This window comes from Kryptolebias marmoratus, linkage group LG1, assembly GCF_001649575.2.
Source record: "Kryptolebias marmoratus isolate JLee-2015 linkage group LG1, ASM164957v2, whole genome shotgun sequence".
In the NCBI taxonomy this organism is placed as follows: domain Eukaryota; kingdom Metazoa; phylum Chordata; class Actinopteri; order Cyprinodontiformes; family Rivulidae; genus Kryptolebias; species Kryptolebias marmoratus.
Genome location: NC_051430.1, coordinates 1,620,611 through 1,640,046, shown reverse-complemented (window position 1 = coordinate 1,640,046; position 19,436 = coordinate 1,620,611). Strand labels below are relative to the sequence as shown.

The 19,436-nt window shown below is 37.2% G+C and overlaps 1 protein-coding gene across 2 annotated transcripts in view; it reads right to left on the bottom strand.

Moving 5' to 3' along the window:
* adgrd2 (adhesion G protein-coupled receptor D2) overlaps positions 1 to 19,436 on the bottom strand; it is a 105,258-nt gene that overhangs the window by 35,778 nt on the left and 50,044 nt on the right. For both annotated transcript variants that reach the window (XM_037978469.1, XM_017432974.3), the window contains exons 17-19: positions 16,842 to 16,975; positions 12,096 to 12,211; positions 7,213 to 7,333 (exon numbers count right to left, since the gene is read on the bottom strand). In XM_037978469.1, the coding sequence (XP_037834397.1) occupies positions 7,213 to 7,333; positions 12,096 to 12,211; positions 16,842 to 16,975 (371 nt within the window). The remainder of the gene's footprint in view (positions 1 to 7,212; positions 7,334 to 12,095; positions 12,212 to 16,841; positions 16,976 to 19,436) is intronic.

The following is a 19,436-nucleotide window of genomic DNA, read 5'->3' as shown; positions in this document are numbered from 1 at the left end:
GGGCCCTAGGGTCAGTCACCCCCAAACTGGAGCAGTGGCTACAACAGATCCCAGGAACAACATCAGACATCTCAGTCCAGAAATGTGCAGTTCTAGGCACAGCCAAGATACTGCGCAGAACCCTCAAGCTCCCAGGCCTCTGGTAGAGGTACATTAAAAATGTATTTAAAATGCAGGTTTTAAGGCAAAAGCACTGAAAAATAACAGAGGTGAATACTTTTCAGCCCAATAATTAAAACTTGAACTTAAGCTTGATTTTTAAGATAAGTAAACAAAGTCACTGACCAAGTATCACATTTAAATAGGCATAACATTAACTTTGCAGCACTGTGTAACAGTTGGAAACTTAAGAAATAATGAAGAAGGTATTCACTCGCCCATCTAAATCACTGAATTCAGGACACTGAATTCATGGCCACAGGTGTATAAAATCAATCAACTAGGCATGCAGACTGTTTCTACAAACATTTGTGAAAGAATGGATTTCAGCTTGATACCAGGATAGGATGCCACCTGTACAATAAGTCCAGTCATAAAATTTCCTCACTACTAAATATTCAAGTCAATGGTTAGTAGTATTATAACAAAATGGAAGTGATTGGGAATGACAGCAAAGTGTTAGGCCATGTAAAATCACAGAGTGGGCTCAGCGGATGCTGAGGTGCATAGATCAGAGGCTGCCAATGTTCTGCAGAGTCAATAAGTACAGACCTCCAATTTTATGTGGCCTTCAGATTAGCTCAAGAACAGTACGTAGAAAGCTTAATGGAATGGGTTTCCAAGGTTGAGTAGCTGCATCCAAGCCTTACATCATCAAGTGCAATGCAAAGCGTTGAGTGAATTGGTATAAAGCACACCACCACTGGACTCTAGAACAGTAAAGATGTGTTTTCTGGAGTGATGATTCACACTTCTCTCTCTGGCAATCGGATGGATGACTCTGGGTTTGGCGGTTGCCAGGAGAACGGTACTTGACTGACTGCATTATGCCAAGTGTAAAGTTTGGTAGAAGGGGGATTATGGTGTTGGATTGTTTTTCAGGAGTTTGGCTCGGTCGCTTAGTTCCAGTGAAAGGAACTCTTAATGCTTCAGCATACCAAGACATTTTGGACAACTTCATACTCCCAACTTTGTGGGAACAGTTTGGAGATGGCTCCTTCTTGTTCCAACATGACTGCGTACCAATGCACAAAGCAAGATCCATACAGACATGGATGAGCAAGTTTGGTGTGGAAGAACTTGACCGGCCTGCATAGAGTCCTGACCTCAACCCAATAGAACACCTTTGGGATGAATTAGAGCCGAGACTGCAAGCTAGGCCTTTTCGTCCAACATCAGAGTCTGACCTCACAAATGCGCTTCTGGAAGAATGGTCAAATTTTCCCCTTAACACTCTCCTAAATCTTGTGGGAAATTTGGGCAAAAAGAGGGTAGACTAACATCATATTAAACCCTATGGATTAAGAATGGGATGTCACTCAAGTTCATATGCATGTGTAGGGATACTTTAATAGCTATATGTTAAACTTTATGTCTCTGGTAGTGGGCTATTTCCCACCATCAAAGGAAAAAGGGTGATTATGTTTTTGTCCATGCCTGTTTGTGTGCTTGTCTCGTGAAATATTTCTTGAACCAGTGGACAAATTTTAATAAAACTCTCAAAAAGTAATCAATAGGTATATTTCTACAACTGATTAAGTTTTGGGGTCAACTCCATTAAAGATGGCTACCACAGTTAAGCAACCTCTGCAAACACAAAAATGACTGTAACTCAGCCAGTTTTATATATTTTTACCTAAAATTTGGTGTAACATTCATTCACAATACTTGGTGGGCTTATACATCATGCAAGCTGGCACGTGAGATTGTGCAAATTATTTACAAGGTTTGACCAAAACAAACCCAACTCAAGTCATTTTTCTTAAATGATAAATGGACTGTATCTATATACCACCTTTCTAGCCAACCATGCCACTCAAAGCACTTTTACAACATAATCTGTGCCTTCATTTACCCATCCACACACACATGCATATAGCACTCTACTACATCTCTCCAAAGCTAATCTGAATAAATCCGTCTATAGAGTCTAATCAGTGGTTTAAACTCCATTCATGCACTGGTGGGACACACGTCAGAGGCAATGAGAGGTTCAGAGTCTTGCACAAGGACACTTCAACATGTGACTGCTGTCAGGAATCGAACTTCCAGCTATCTCATTGGAGGATGACTGCTCTAAGCACTGAGTCACAGCCATCCCCAACAAGATGATTTTAGTCTAAAACTGGCATGAAAGGCTGTGGGCAATGTGCATTTCTTCAAGGAATGCAAGGCTTTTAAGTTTGTTAAATTATTTAAAGTTTTAAGCTCAGTGTTCTTAAAGCAGCATTTAGGTGGATGTTAATCAAGTTTACTGTGTTTCACTAGGAGAACAATGTTTAAATGGTCTGTTCTCTTGAAGTGCCAGAAGACAGAAGCACACCTTTGTATTTCAGGGAAGTTTACACTACAACATTTCATTTCCATTTGTTCTGTGAAGACTCCTGGACAACCTTTGACAGTAATTTTAGTCTTTAAAGGTAAGATAGATCAACACAAAAAATATCTGCAGGGTCATTTGGTGATGACTTTCTGCTTTTTTTCTCTTTGTCTCCTTCTCTCTTTTTTGTTGGTAAAAAGAAGACAGACTGGCTCAGAGTCCTCCTCCTACCTACATGAGGAAGAACTCCTACTGTTGTGTTATCTGGCCCCAACTGGACACTGGCAGTAAATCTAAATTAACTAGCAACTCTCTGGGGGTCACCCAGAGGCTAGTTCATTTTGATTCATTAAAGACCCAACTAGAGGTGGGAGGGGTAAAAAAGGACAAGGAAAGATAGAAGAAAATCTAACAGCATAATAATAAAGTAAAAAAAGGTGAGAGAGAGAGGAAATGAATGCCATGTTATCTAGGGCCAAGTGGTATGACCTCTTGTTCAAAGCAATGGCTGCTGTCTCCCCCACACACAAATGCATATCCCAACCCCCCAACCACCACCACCACCACACACATGCATGGCATAGTCATGGTTCTAAATGTAATGAGGAGATTAAAAATGCATTTCCAAATCATTTGTTAAGCAGCCATATGAAAAAGGTGCTAAATAAACACATAAATACTTCTGTGGGCACAAATGTGTGCACACATACAGATTCCTGTTTCCACTGACCAAGGCAACAAACTAAGCCAGTCAGAATATCTGCCTTCATCTAAAAATGTACACCAATGTGAAAAACAGCCTTCCATCTTTCATCATATTTTTCTGTATTACTGAGATTTAGAAAAACACAATTTACCATGGAAAAACTTAAATAACAGTTTTTCATTTTTTAATTGTTTATATGTGTGGCTCAACATTATTTATTCAGTCATTGTGTTCTATATAAACACATTGTTTGTTTTCTAATAAAACCTTTTACATCTTGGTGAAATCCTGCATGCAGTTTTTTATTTGATGACAATAAAGGAACAGATATCTCACTCAACCTGGAGTGTAGTGAAAAATCTTGATTATTCTCAGTCAGCTGGCTTTAATAACAGGATTTTTGTCATGTCTTTTTTGATCTACCTCCTAGAATAATGATTTCATGTTTCCCTATGTTTTTCAAAGCTTTATTTGTCAGCTTGTGGAAATTAAAAAATATGTAGCATTATTGGTACATGCATCCAACACCAGAGAGAAGACACAGGAGTCAAAGCTCACTTTAAAACAACAGCACTACCATAACACTGCTTACTATAAGGTAAACCAGGAGGTCTTTTGCATGAAATGTTTCACATTTTACAAATGCAATTTGCCACTGAACAAAGATGTGCCACTATGTTTGACATTTTTTTTAACTGATTCAGCATGTATACCAGTTCACATGTGTGCATCACACACATAAATATAAACTACCAACACAAGGTAGGTAGGTACATTTATTTATATAGCACTTTTCAGCACGAGGCAACTCAAAGTGCTTCACAACAACCAGGTTGCCACAATGTTCAAAAATAGATTCAGAGATGTCAAAAATGACTAATGAATGAGGTGCTTCAACCGTGCAAAACTGTCTCAGCAAAGACAAACTTTGTCTGTCAGCCTCAGAACTCAAAAAATTGCTGATGCATTTCAGATTCAGAAAATTTTATTCTTGAGGGGCAATTCAGGAAACTCAGAGAAGCTTGACAAAGAATAAAATAAAATGAAAGAAAAATAAGAAGTAAAGGTATTATTATTATTATTATTATTATTATTATTATTATTATTATTATTATTATTATTATTATTATTATTAAAATACATAGGCAAACTAGAAGCACTCAAAACACAAACCTCCTCCAAGGCCAAGTAATAAAACAGACTGATTGTGTAAATTTTATCAGTTTAACCTTACCTTTGACAGGTATTTGTTTCACATTAAAATATGTGACATATTTTTGTATTGCAAAAATTATACAAACTAGGTTTTTTTCTATTACACATGCTGGGGGGTATTCCCTGAACTATAAATTTCTGAGTTATCCTGAGAGGGGAAACTCTAGGGTTATAGTTTGAGAAAGGTTGATTACATTGAGGTTAAATAACTAGGAGTAATTTAACCTTGAGGTAAGAGCATGCACATGTGCAGTACAAAACCATCATCAATGGAACTCTGATACCTCGATTCACCATGGCAACTGCAGAAAAAAAAACAGTTGTGCTGTTTCTGAATACCAAGTATGCTAAGTACACAGTGCAGTTTGAACAAAGGCGTTCATGATGACATCACAGACCAACTGAACTCTTCAATCTGTTTCACAGCTTCAATTCATGTAGATGGTTTTTAACAATTATACCACACCATGGTAAAACAGCTTAAACCCTGCTCCACTGCTGTGAGTCTTGCTGCCCTTCCACTTGCTCACATAATACATCTACCTTCCTTTTCTGCCTCATGTCAGTCAGTTCTCTACCTTTTTCCATCATTGTCCCTACATTCATAGTTGCTACCTTCAGTCCTATACTCTTGCAGTCTTTGACTAAGACAGAGATGAAAATTCTGTATTTGGACCACAAACTCAGGAAAGTGGTCCCAGAAAAGTTTTCACTGAAACTCCAGGTAAGGTGGATGAATGTTTTGTTGTTGGGAAAAAATGACTAAAATAAATGTCAATTATTTGAATTTTTTTTGTGGAGATTGTGGAAATGGGTTAGGCAGCAAATTAATTTCTGAACATAAATCCCCTCCAGACATCATACATTATCAAGTAATTCTGTTTCAGTATCTGTCAGATTGATAAATAACTCATGTTAGACAGCTGCTTCAGCTGGGAGGAGACCAGTAGAAAATCAGTTTCTTTCATTAAACCTGCCAGAGAGCATATTTAGTTCACAGAGTCTGTTATGTGGTTGTTTCATAGAAAGATAGTTAGAAAGATAGACAGATAGATAGACATAGAAAGATAGGACATGGTTAGTTAAGCTCCAAAGTGAAAATTACAACCCAAAGGTGGGTAAATGACTGAGCAGTGAACATTTTTAAAGAGAACTACCTGAAGTACAAACCTTCAGTATTACAGTTGATTGACTTTACACTGAAAAACGCAAGAACCTTTGCCAGGAGGTGTTTTTAACTACAAAAAGAAGGCAGATAGAGAGGCCATCTCCACAGAGAACTAGATGACAAAAAGTTGAGGAGCCTACCACAAGTGCAAACTTGCACATTTGTTAGAGCTATGTAGACCTGATAATCATGAGATCATTTTGTGATTCAGTGAAATTTGCTCTTGACAAACACATATATTGATAGTGGATTGATTTGATGATCATAAAATTCTCAACATCCAGAATGTAAGTGATCAAGCCAGTCGCAGTGCACAGCCACCTGTGTACAGCCACAGTGTATACATAAAATGTAACCCATGCTGGCAAAAAGAGTTGTAATGCACACAGGCAGCAGTGCAGGAAAAGGGAAAATATGAAATTTTGTGGTAAATAACATTAGTAAAAAAAAACCACTTCCATAAAGACACCACTGAGCAACTACAATAGCTAAAATAGCATATAATCTTCCTAATCTACCTTTAAATCCCAGTTTTCTGACAAGTATGTCTTTAGAAATAAGCCTTTTAATTCTAATCCTATTAATTTCCTTTGAAACTGAAGGTATTTCTGTGATAAGATATCATTGTAAAGCTTTTGCATTCCCCTTGTGAAATATGGGGCTCAAGTTCCTGACCACATTACTCCAGACCGAAAAAAAACTCTTGTTAACAATACTTGCTTCTTCTGCTTCCATTTTCACTGATTAACAATGCAACTTTAATTTCCTTGTGTCCTTCAGCAGTCTATCACAGTTGACTGTGGTGTAGATGACATCACCATCAAAGGTAACATTTACCTCACTTCGGAATTTTTACACAAAGACTCTAGAAACAAGTCATTATCTTTTTAAATCAGAGAAATGGGCCATTGGAATATTTTACTGAAGTGTTTAACTAAAAAAAATAATCATTTATCAATCATTTTGTATTTAACGGGTATGACATATTAACCATTGTGTACAAAGTGAAAGTGTGATTTGGTAAAGGTATGAATTGAGCAGCACCTGCATTGGAGTCAGTTCATTTTGTAGTATAATCAAACAGTACATTTGCAAATTGTGTCAATGAGTCTGCTTTGCTTCTTGTAAAGCACACAGTCTTGTCTGGTAAAACCATGAGTGTGAATTTAAATAAGGTATAACTTTTGGGGTATTGTCTTGCTTCTTTTCATTGACTTCTACTATAATTAAAAGTCCTAACATGCCTTGACAGAATGCATACAGCTCACCACCTTTCATGTTAGTGTTTTAGTTCATCTAGTGTTGACAAATTAAGTAATAGCATTTTTGGTCAGACACCAACATTATGGCCAGTGTGAAATTTTTGTATCTTGCATGAACTGTACTACCACACCAAATTTTAGCTCAGTATCTGTAAAATTCATTGAGTTACAGCCATTTTTGTGTAGACCAAGATCAATTAGCTGTGACTGCCATCTTGATATCAGTTGATTCCAAAAGATAATCAGTAGTAAAATCTACAGCCAATAATTACTTTCTGACAGTTTCATTGAAAATGAAAGAAACACACTCACATGGGCAAAAACATTGTTTTGCTTACTGTTGAGGGAGATAATTACTGCTAACATAACAGCAAATTCTTACTTGAAAAGAATTGAGGATGATGAAGACGTATGCCACTACTACAGACAGATGGACTAGCACGCCACAAAGCCAGGTCAGACCCAGGACGGGGAGCAGGATGAGAACTGGACGAGTCACAGCCCTACAAAGAAAGAACATACATGAATCAATGAATGTTTCTAAGTTCTTACAGTATGAGCAGAAGCGAGGGAGTAAACCTCACATTATGCTACGTACTCTACGATTTGATTTTTGGGTTCTTTGTACCTCTTTGGCAAGTATTTCAGAGAACATGAGCTGCAGAGTTTTAGTTATTGTAAAAACATTTTATTGACAGATGTTTCATTTTTGAATCTTTGTCAAAAATGTCTTCACAGACATATTTTTTTCCTGCCTCTCACAATCACTCTTCTTCTCCTTTGCAATCATCCTTTCAACAGTCCTGCTGCTTATATGACCAATAACTGTTTCATGGGGCAAGGCAGAAAAGGTTGCCTTTGTTCAAACCACTATTGTTGTCACTCTGCTGCACCTGAAAGGAGAGATTGGGTTTTCAACAGCACTGTGTCTGCAAGGACAAAGCCAACACTCTTTTCTCTTTATTTCCCAAAGCTGTTTTCCGTCTAAGTTCCTGATGTAACATGGCTGGCATGCACATCAGCCTGTTTGTGAGGAAATAAAGAGAGTGGGAACAACATTGTGGCATTTTCATCAGGTCAAATCAAATATATAACCAGAAGCATGCAGAGAGTGCAAACCTTCACCAAGGCCATAGCGTTATTAAAAAATAGTGCAATCCAGATTGTGATCCAGATCCCCACCAAAATTTTATCAATTGTTTTTTGTAACAATCTCATTTATTGAAAATTTTATCCAAATCTGTTCTCTAATGTGAAGATAAAGAGAAGATGATGTTTACATCTGTATAACTTAAAGCAAAACTAAGTGTTTTTTGGAAGGTTGTATTAATTGTCTTATTTTCAATGATGTTCTAATTTTATCTTTAAATAGTAAATGGAATGTACTTATATAGTGTCTTTCTAGACAACCAGGCCACTCAAAGCACTTTACAACACAATCTGTGCCCTCGTTTACCTATCCACACAGACATTAATGCAGCACTTTACTACATCTTGACCAGGGACACTTTGACATGTGACTACTGCCAGGAATCAAACCTCCAACTCTCCCACTAGAGGACTACTGCTCAAACCACCTATCCACAGCTGCCCGTTTGAATGTTTATCACAACCAGGTACCCACAATTGACACACATACACATTTGCAGACACACATGCATACAAGTATACGCCAACCCACATTTGCGTCTGTGAACACATTAATGTTCAGGGACACACTACCCTACAAGGTGAATTGTTGAAGGGTTTTTTTGTATTTTAATGAAGTATATAATAAAATTATATTCCATCAATACATTTATTCTGATTTGACAAACCAATGAAGGCGTTGTGTCAGGATTCCCATTTTTTCCTGTTCTGTGTCCATGAATCATTTATTTATAGGGTGGATTTGAGTGGGTGGTTCCTAGGAAGTGCTGGTTCTGAGAATGCCAGGGTAGCTTTCATCAGACGGTTGATTAGTAAAAAAGAAAAGAAATATTATTACTATTTGAACACTTTCTTTGCTTATTGGATTGTTCTTTGTTTCATTCTGTGCTTCTAACAATGGCTTATCACTTCTTCCTGGTTAGAAAATCATTAAAGACCTATCACACTCTTTGGATTACTGTTCTCTTCTTCAGCGGATAAAAAAGCATCGTTGGACACCAACCACTTGTCGAGATTTGGGGTTTTTGTGTTTTAGTTTATTGTTTTTGTTTGTCTTCATGTTTTCTGTTTTAGTTGTGTTTCAGGTGTCTTCCTTTTGGTTTAGGTTTTTGCTGTGTTCATGTTCTCTGTGCCTGTCACTTTCCACTCCTCCCCAGTCACTCTTTTGCCTTCCTGCCATGCCCATCTACACCTGCCTCTAGTCTTGCTAATTGCTTCACCTGTGCCCACTTTCCAATTACCTCCTCTGTTTAAAAACCCGGTCATCACTTCCACACTCTGCTGGTTTATTGTTGTTTCATGCCTGTCTCGTTGTTCCTGTCTTGCCTCCTGTTTTGCCACTGTACCATGTCTGGATTTTGTTATATTTAGTTTTGCTGCCTTGTCAGTCTTTTGTTTTTGAATATCCTTTATTTTAATAAATTAGTTTTCTTTCAAAGATGAGTCTGCATTCTGGGTTCACCTCCTTCCCCACCCTTTACAACACCACTCTGATCTTCAAGTTGGAATTACTAATGGTCACCTGAGTGTTGTTGCTGACACCACCAAAGTTTCCCTTGGATCTTGTTTGTTGAGATTCAAAGACCTCTTGTCTGGCCTTGAATCCCAAGTGGGAGATATGTGGCATAACAAAGCATCCTTTTTACATGTACTCTGACCTACCCTCAACCTTAAGTAACTGTTCTGTAAAACGTTCATTCTGACCTGAGTAAATTCTTGATTGTTTTGGGACACAAACGTATATGCTTGTGAATAAGTTATTCACACATTGTTTGCGTGCTTTCCTAAGGCTCGTGAATAACAACATGAGTCATTGTTACCATGAGATATGTTTATTTTTATTATAAAACCTGTTGTATTAACAGAAATTATTATTGATCATTAATTGTGTGCAATTATTCAATATGAGAAATTATTTTAATATTTTCAAAAAATATTTATTTTTGTCTTACAGAAGAAATATACTGAATTATGAGTGAAAGAATCTTTGGAAGAGTCAGATAAAACCTTTATGCAACCCCAAGGTCTTTCAACCCCCAGCAATCTGAATGTCCTAAGAAATTAAAGAGAAAGTCCAACATAAAAATGTTAAAGAAAGAAACTTAAGTTGATGAATAACTTGACACAGAAAGAATTAAGAAAAAATTGCTCTAGTTTGTGCTTTGCCTCTACTCTGAGTCCTGCTTTATCAGCTGGCTCCTTGCCAACCCTCTGCAAACATCACCGCTCCTTAAGTGACCTTGGGTGGAACACTGACCATTGACCCTCAACAGGTTCTGGGTCTTAACCTGCCTCTTGTCATGGTTCTTTTGAGACCTGAGGAGCCTCCAAGTTCCTCAAAGATGATGTGATGACTGGGCCTCCACAGCTTCTGATCTAACAAGGAAGTTTTAACTCTGTGTGATTACACAGATAAAATAAGAAGCGTTAATTTCATTTTATATGATGCAAATAGATAAATAACACCTATTTTTAATCTGATATTTAATAAAAACTCACCTGACAGCTTGTCAGAAATAAAATCTTCTGACCAAATTCTAAATTCTTGTTTGGATAAGAAACCAAAACATTTATTTTAAAATTCAAACATTCTGTTTTTTTTCTCTCAGTTAAACTAATAATAACTATTTCACTTTATATTATTAAAGTATTGTTGTTGTGTTTTTATCAAATCATTACTTACCGGGCTTCCTTTCCTCTTCAAAATAAAACAAGCCTCTTTAGCTTGGTACACAGAACCCTGGCATTTAAATGTTGACTAAATAATTATTGAGTAATTAATACTCAATTATTAATTAGGTAATCATTGAGTAATTAATGAGTAATTATTTAGGTTCAATCAACAAATCAACCAGGGTTCATTTGATGCTGAAAAGCTTTGCTATGATTTAAGCTCACATCGGATGTCACAAATGCATTCTTGAAGCATTGTCCAAAAAACAACAGACCATCAGACAATGTATTGGAACAATTCTACTCATCATGGTCCAAAATCTACCTTCTCTGCTACCCCTTGTTTAGGTTATGGTTCCTCCTGCAACATCTGCATCTCAAACCAACCCATCCAATTCATGGGAAACTCTCATTTCTCAGCCAGAATCCTTTGAGGGTGAGTCAGACCGTGGAGGTTTTATTATAAAATGTAGCCTTATATTTAAACATGCTCCCTGTGGATTTTTTTTTGATTGTTCCAAAATTCAGTGGTTTTTGTCAGTGCTTTAAAACACTTTTTTTTGTAAATCTAGATGAAATATTGATCTTTTCAGAGATCACTGATCAATACCAGAAACACGTGAGACTAGTCCTCTATCAACTCCTTGAGAATGAGCTGTTTGTGAAGACAAATAAGTGTAAATTCCATGTAATATCTATATATTTGTGTTGTCTCACCCTTCCAGCAGAGTTCTGTTCTGTTGTTTAAGTTATATGAGCAGTATTTAAACAAAAAAAGTGATATTCAGAGTTTGCCTTACTTACAAACTTCTCCTAGTTTAGACTTGTTAAATCTGATGAAGGTCTGGAACACTTCACAGATCAAAAATCCTATTCACAGATGCTATTTTTGCAGATGCTTCCTTTTAGAATAAATAAAACAAAGTGCTTTTATAATTTGTGCTCAGATCAAAACAAAAGGCTATTTAGGATTAACTGATCGCCAAGATAGATTTGCTAGCTCATTTAACTCTCCCATGGCCTTTGGGTCAAATTGACCCTAAGTTACAAGGGATTCTTTACCTCTGTCTCTTTTGAGGGCTTCGGGAGTGTTAACAATACATGGCCTAACTTTTTCCCATCTCACCAGAACACACACACACACAAAATCAAGTGAACACACACACACTCGTGCAGACACAAACAAATGTTCTGGGACCAGGTGTTAAGGTGATAAGCCCTTGTAACTCCCACATTAAACTCACAGTCTCACACACAGTCTCTATTGACTGGAAGCTGCTCGAGCCAAATGAGAGGAGGAAGCTCACGTGTTTGACTGTGAGAGATAGAGAGGGAGAGAGAGCATGGGCACTTGGCAGAAAAAAACGCTTCATGAAAGAGAGTACACAAAATGCAGAAGGGGAGAGAGTGACAGAGAGAGGTAAACATGATATTGTATCTCACCAAGTGAGGTCAAAGGTCTGCATCTTTGATGCTGAGCTTGGACTGAGCATCTTAGCACGACGATGAGCACTGGAAACGGTCACCATGACAACGCGGCACAGTACAACTGTGTTGACCTGAAGGCAGAGGACAACAGCATCAAGATGGCCTCCAGAAAACACGAAATGTGTGGCAGCAGAAGCACTTGGCCTCAAGCTCACATAAAGGGGAGGGAAGTGTTTCTCTCCTGCTCAGACTGCAGAAAAAGCAACTCATAGCCAAATCGAATTCGGACAGAAACATCACTGCAGTCTCCATGAAACGAATCAAACCTTTGTGCGCTTTAGTGCCTTTTTGGGTTGACCATAAATCTAGAGAAGTGGCGTCCAATCCTGGTCCTTGAGGGCCACTATCCTACATGTTTTTGTTTTTTCTTTGCTTCAACACACCTGATTTGAATGAATGAGTGATTAACAGGCTTCTGCACAACTTGCAGACACGCTGAAGGGGTAAGTCAACCACTGAATCAAGTGTGTTGGAGCAGGGAAACAAGGAAAAACATGCAGGATAGTGGCCCTGGAGTACCAGGATTGGACAACACTGTTATAGAGTCATATGGCTTTCATAAGAGCTGTTGACCCCATCTACACATATTTCATTAAGAGATGTTTTTGTCTCTGTATTTATTTTTTGCTCTTTTGTTTGCACATTTTCACAGAAAATACTGAATCACTGTACCTATATCAAGCCATGAAGTGGTGGGAACAGTATTGACATATCAACATACAGAGAAAGAACATGCTTAGCTAATCAACATATATTACAACACTCATCAACATTATCCCAGCGAGTCTCTGTGTGCAGGAGAGTAGGCAGGAATTAAAGCCCCACCTCCCTGTTGTGCAAAATCTGGTTCCAAAAATACACATGTCAGTTCCCATGAACTAACTCCTGCTGTCTTCAATTCCCAACAACAAGAGAAGATGGGGACAGTTGGCCTGGTATTATAATACATGTTAATGGCTTAGCTAAGTTAAAGATTCTCCACAAACTTGTTTTCTTCTTTAAAACCTTTTACAATTTATTTTCAGTTAATAATCATTTCAGCACACAATCAAAGATAAATGGTGACAAGACCAGGATAAAATGAAACATACATAGAAAAACAATAAAAACAGATCAATTTGAGTCTACACAGTGACACCAAAATGGGAGTATTTAAAAATTGACAAAAAAAAAAATTAAATCTTTTCCCAACAAGATTTCTGTTTGTGTGGTCAGGAGGGGCAAGTATTGCAGAAAATCTCCATTCATCCTTTTTTTTTTACCCACTTCTCCTTCCCAGGTCACAGGGAGCTGGTGCCTTAAGGAATTCCTTGATATTGCGCTGCGTTTTCTTGCACAAATCGTCGTGGAAAATGCCCGGACAACATAAAATTTAATCGATACATGTTTTTTTTTTTAAATATATGAAGAATTGAAGGACAAGAATTTAATCTCTGAGGAGATAATAGCAAAGCTGGAATCACTTGCAGGCAGGTCGTTAAATGGAAATCTTGATGCATATTACATGAAAATTAGGAGATTTATGTCATTATATATCATATTACATATGTACTCAGTATACAAATATTAATTAATGTGGTCACTTATCTTACACAAAACACATTCAAGTGACCCCATAGCTTATCTTACTCAATTCTCTTTATTAGTGTATTATAAACTTTAAAAACTTAAATAAACTTTTTACTCATTTATTTATTGTTGTATTTAAAGTTTTTTGTAAGTCCATTTTAAATATGCAGATGAAAGAACTTAGAAGGTATCAGAAAATCAACAATGACTATAATCCCATCTAAAATCAATGTATTTTCATTTAACAGGTGGTTAGAGCCTGTTGATGGATCATCAGGCTGAACTCTCTAAAAGTGAAAACTCAACAATAACCTGATGTTTCCAGCTGTACACCCTGACCACAGATGATATGTTCTTCAGGCAGCAAATTGAATTTGATCAACACGCAAGAAATACAGTGACTCAGCAGAGGAAGGAAAAGAAGCTCTTTTTAAATGTTAAAAACATGCTTTAAAAGTTACTGTTGTTTAGTATACTATGAATAAAATAAAGTCTTGATTAATGAGTGTAGTTCTTCAATAAGGTATTCAGAGGTTGGAGGATAATGTGTTGCAGCTGTTTTTTAATGAGGTTATTAATTTATTTCTGTATTTATTAACATTGTGATGTTATGTGTCTGTGCAGTGTAACCCCTCTGTCCAAGGCTAATTTCTCCCAAGGGAGACAAATAAACGGAGCTTAACTTTGACTTTGACATCAAACTATTAGTTAACAGTTCCTACACCATCAGGCAGAAACATGTTGCCAGATTACACTTCTCATTTTAAAAAGAGTCTGTTTGTCAGAAGTTGACTGAGGTTTTACTGTTCAAAGGTCAGGAACTTCTGAAAATGAAAAAAAGATCAACTCAAGGACCCAGCCAAGTTGGGGGCCGCGCTGACACGCCAGCTCTAGTAGACAGCACCAGTCATTGAGGTGTCTATGTAAACAATGTCTATGGTAGCCGGTAACAAGCTAAAGTTTGTTGTATGCTAGGGCTCCTTACCAAACTTCCGGGTCACCTAAACCCGACTAATTAAATATTAAAATCAAATTCTGTTCTGCTGTCCGTTTTTCCATTTCGTGTTTTCGATCTTAGCCTAAAAGTGAAATGTGAAAAACCAGGCATTTATTTTTTATTTTTTGGTGTTATAATAATTTAAAAAAAAAATAATCAGTCGTTTTTTTATTATTTGATTTTTGATAGTCAATTGAAAATGGAAAAAACGAATGATACACGGATTGTCATGAAGGTTCTATGCTTTCTCAAAAGAAACAGAGAAAATTTTGGTTTCTCAAATGTGTACCATATCATACTATTTCATGAAACTGACATGCTGTGCTATACACTACAAAGCAAGTTCAACTTACTCATGGTTTCTTTAAGAGACCTAACTTAACTAATCCTAACAATGAAGAACTGTCAATGTCAATTTTATTCATATGGCACAATTAAAAACAACAGTCGTGGACCAAAGTGCTTCACAATTTACGCCAACCGTCAAACAGAACGAGATTACAAAATAAATTAAAATACAGAAATATAAACAATAAACAGAAAAAAATTGAGTAAAAGTATCATAAAAACATAATTCAAACTGTATTAAAAGCCAGTGAAAACAGATGCATTTTTAAAAGAGATTTAAAAAGAAGAAGTGAAGATGCCTGTCTAATGTCAGAGGGCAGGTTGTACCAGAGTTTAGGTGCCACAGCGGAAAAAGCCTGATCTCCTCTGAGCTTCATCTTAGTTTTTGGGACAACCAATAACATCTGCTCAGATGATCTCAGTACCCAGGAAGGAGAATAAGGCTGAAGCAGGTCAGAGAGATATGACAGGGCCAGTCCATGTATGCATTTATAAGTCATTAAAAGATTTTTAACATCTATTCTATAAAACACAGGGAGCCAGTGAAGGGAGGATAAAACTGGGAAATGTGCTCCAACCTACGAGTTCCTGTTAAAAGCCGAGCAGCAGCGTTCTGAACAAGCTGCAGGCGTGAAAGGGAGACCTGACTAAACCCAACATAAAGTGCATTACTGTGTTCAGTGGCACTACAAAGCTGGATATCAACTCAGTCAGTCAACCCAGGGTTTTTGATTTGGGGTCTTCGTGCATTTATGTGAAATAGGAGGAGCTGTATCAGGGAACCAATCACAGTAATGAACCTTGAAAAACAGCCGGTGGGGGGCAAAAATAGCAAACACAACTGCTGCCACATAATTAAAGCAAGTCACTATTGGGCTACTATTCTTTTTTTCATTGAATTAATGCTGAATGGGCAAATGGCTAGCTAAGCAAGGGCCTATTTTATGTTGTATTTTGTTATTCAGCCTTACAAAATACCTTTTTCTCAAAAACAAGATGTTGAAGCAAAAGAATGCTGCAATAGCTAATATTAAACCTCTTCACTTTTGCATGACATGGTTTGTAGAGTTTGTCACTGGTTTCAAAGGTGAAGCCTTTCAGAGATCAATGAAAGTTTGAACATTCTGATTTTATACAGTTTTATAAACACTTTGCACTCAGTGACGAACAAAAACAGTTTTGTCCAATGAGTAGGTTTATTTTAAATAAGTTATTTTCTGTCAACCAGCCTTTATTTTGATGCAACACTTTATAGTGTTGCAGTTAACCTGTGATTTTAACCAGGTAAACTGATTAAACTCTGAGCACAAACCACATCATATTCACCAAACTGCTTGCCTGTTCATTTCCACAGACACACACATTTCTTATTAATAAACTGCAGGAAGTCTTTTATAGTTTAAAGGTTTTATTTAAAATAAATCATTTCTTATCTAAAAAGTTACAGGTTAGTCAGATTAGGTTTCTGCATTATTTACTGCACTGTCAGAAAGCTGTTTCACTTTTTACCTGGGTCTGTTACTGAAAATACCAAACTGAACCTGAATTTACCTCACTAAGCCACTAATCTTTGCAGCACAGAGGCACAGGTCATGCTTCAGTAATTAGTATGCGGCACTGGATTGTTATGAACAAACATCAGATGTTCAGAGCAGAAACTAATTTAAAAAAAACTGAAAAATATTTACATCAGAACCAGTGCTCTCCTGAAATTTGAGTTGAATTACAGTAAAACGGTGGTGCAGGTTGCAACAAATGTGTGAAAGACACATAGCAAAAATACATACCGCCAAGATAAATATAACTGGTCCCACGAAGGCCCAGATTGTGTCAGTCTTCACACTGAGCCAACAGTGAGCTTCTGACTTGTACTTGTTCCCTGATATCGCCAGTGTTAAACCCACTATCAAAACAGGTGGTCCTGAAAAACAGGTCAATGAAAAAATATGGTGGTGTCACAGTTATCAAACAAGCAAGATTAAAGGCATATTTCTGTAACAATGACTCCAAGTGCTTCTGTATTTTGTCTTTGTATTGTGCTCCTATTTAGTCTGAAGGGTGACATTTTGAACATCTGCATGTAGAGATGAGTGTAACACCTGAACAATGAATGTTTGTGCTACTATTCACACTGTGTTCTTGGCTCATCATGCAACATAACACGGAGAGGGATTTGGGAACATGAACAGCTGCAGGATGTTTTGCTGTGTAAAACAAAAACTGGATTAAGGTTGTGGTGTAACATAACATAACATTGTGTGGGTTATTATACAAGTAAAATTATTAGAATAAACTAAATGTCTTAGAAAGAACAACCATGGGACCAATCTGGGGTTATTATATGTCATTGTATGGAAAAGGTCTTTTCCAATAAACATGAGTTTATTCTGTGTTCACACATGTACAAATAAATTAATAAACTGTCTTAACTTATTGTGTTCTAAATATATTTTGTTTTTAACTTTTTTGTTCTTCTTGTTCTGAAAGATTAGGGGTGAAGGTTAGAGTAATGTTAAGATAGTACACAACACAAAACAAAATCATCATTGCATGGTTTCTGTGACAAAGAGTAAAGATCAAATGTTTCCAGTAAGATTATGCCCATGTTCTGCAGCTACACCCCTGAGGATGTCACCTAAAGTCAGATGGTTTTAAAAAACTAATCCCAAGCATTCTGTGAAGAAATGCATGTCTCCCTTTTTATGACAGAGTTTTAAACAAAATTAATTTTATGTGAAGAAATGATGGAGTTGAAATCATTTTTGTAAAACCTTGAAAAAAATGTTGCACACAATCTCATTCAACAATGTAAAATGTCATGCACAGACTATGTATTGTGAATGACTCAGTTACTATCACCCTGAATTTTAGCTCAGTAGCTGCAAATCTGACTAAATTAAAGCCAGTTTTGTGTTGCTAATGTCAGTTAGTGTTGTGGCCATGCTGAAAAGGACTGTCTCAAAAGGTAAATCAGGTGTAAATGAACATCCAGTGATTATTTTCTGAAAGTTTTATTATTTTTGGTTAGTGGCCCATGGGATATTTTGCTAACAGACGAACAAGGTTTACTACAACAGGTATTGCTGAAGTTTTAACCAAAGAAACAGTAGGACTTCCACTCTGTAGTTAAAGACATTTTGCTTCTCATCCCAAGAGCTTTCTCAATTAAAAAAACACTGTGTGGAGTTTCAGCTTTTAAAGCCGAGATGTTCTGTAAGCTGGATTTACATGCAGATTTCCTTTACTCTCTAAACAGTAGAGGCTCCTTAGGGTCCTTGTTAGCCTGACTGACTAATGGGCCACTCTGGTCACATGAGTGCAGGTGTTGATTGCAGTGAAACTGACTAGGTATCAGGCCTAAAGCTCCATTATAGGTTTTTGAAATCTGAAATCTGAGACCTCCTCCTCTGTTTAATGTTGGTTTCTCTCTTTTGACACAGATCGCTTCCTTCACTCCCCTCTCAAACCATTTGTCTTCTTTGTCCAAAATATGAACATTTTGGTCCTCAAAAGAGTGTCCCTTATTCTTGAGGTGTAGGTGAACAGCTGAGTCTTGTCCTGATGAGGTGGCTCTCCTGTGCTAAGCCATGTGTTTGTAGAGAGGCTGTTTGGTTTTTCTAATACAGAGTTCTGGACATTCCTCATTGCACTGAACTGCATACACCACACTGCTCAGTTTGTATTTGGGTGTTTTGTCCGTAGGGTGTCCTTAAGCTCCCTCAAAAGAGTTCAGCGCTCTCTATTCCACTTCTTCCATGTAGAGATTGGCCACGATCAGTGACACTGGAGATCCCATGGCACAACCATGCTTCTGTCTGTAAAAACTGTCATTATATTTGAAATAAGCGGTGGAAAAGCAGGGGTCCAGCAGAATGCAAATCTGGTCTGAAGTGAACTTGGTCCTATTGTGTAAGTCATGGTCTTGTAGGAGTTGTTTTCTAATGGTTTCCACAGCTTCTGATGTGGTATTTCAACTGAAAAGAGAAGTGACATCAAATGATACAAGGGTTTCTCCTGTCACTAGTTTCAAATCTTGAACTTTGTTGGCAAAGTCAATGGAGTTCTCTATGTGATGAGGTGTGTTTCCAACAAGAGGAGCTAAAATACCAGCCAGATGTTTTGCAATATTATATGTCACCGAGTTAATGCTGATGATGATGGGTCTGAGTGGTGTTCCTTCTTTGTGTATTTTGGGAAGTCCATACAGGCAGGGAGTGGCTTCCCTAAGGTATAATCTGTAGTACAATGATTGATTGATTGTTTTGTCCTTTTCAAGTTTTTGCAGGTAGTCACTGACCTTCTTTTTGTAGGTGCAGGTTGGGTCCCTCTTCAAGGTCTCATAGGTAGTACTGTCACTCAGAAATGTTGTTATTTTTTCATGG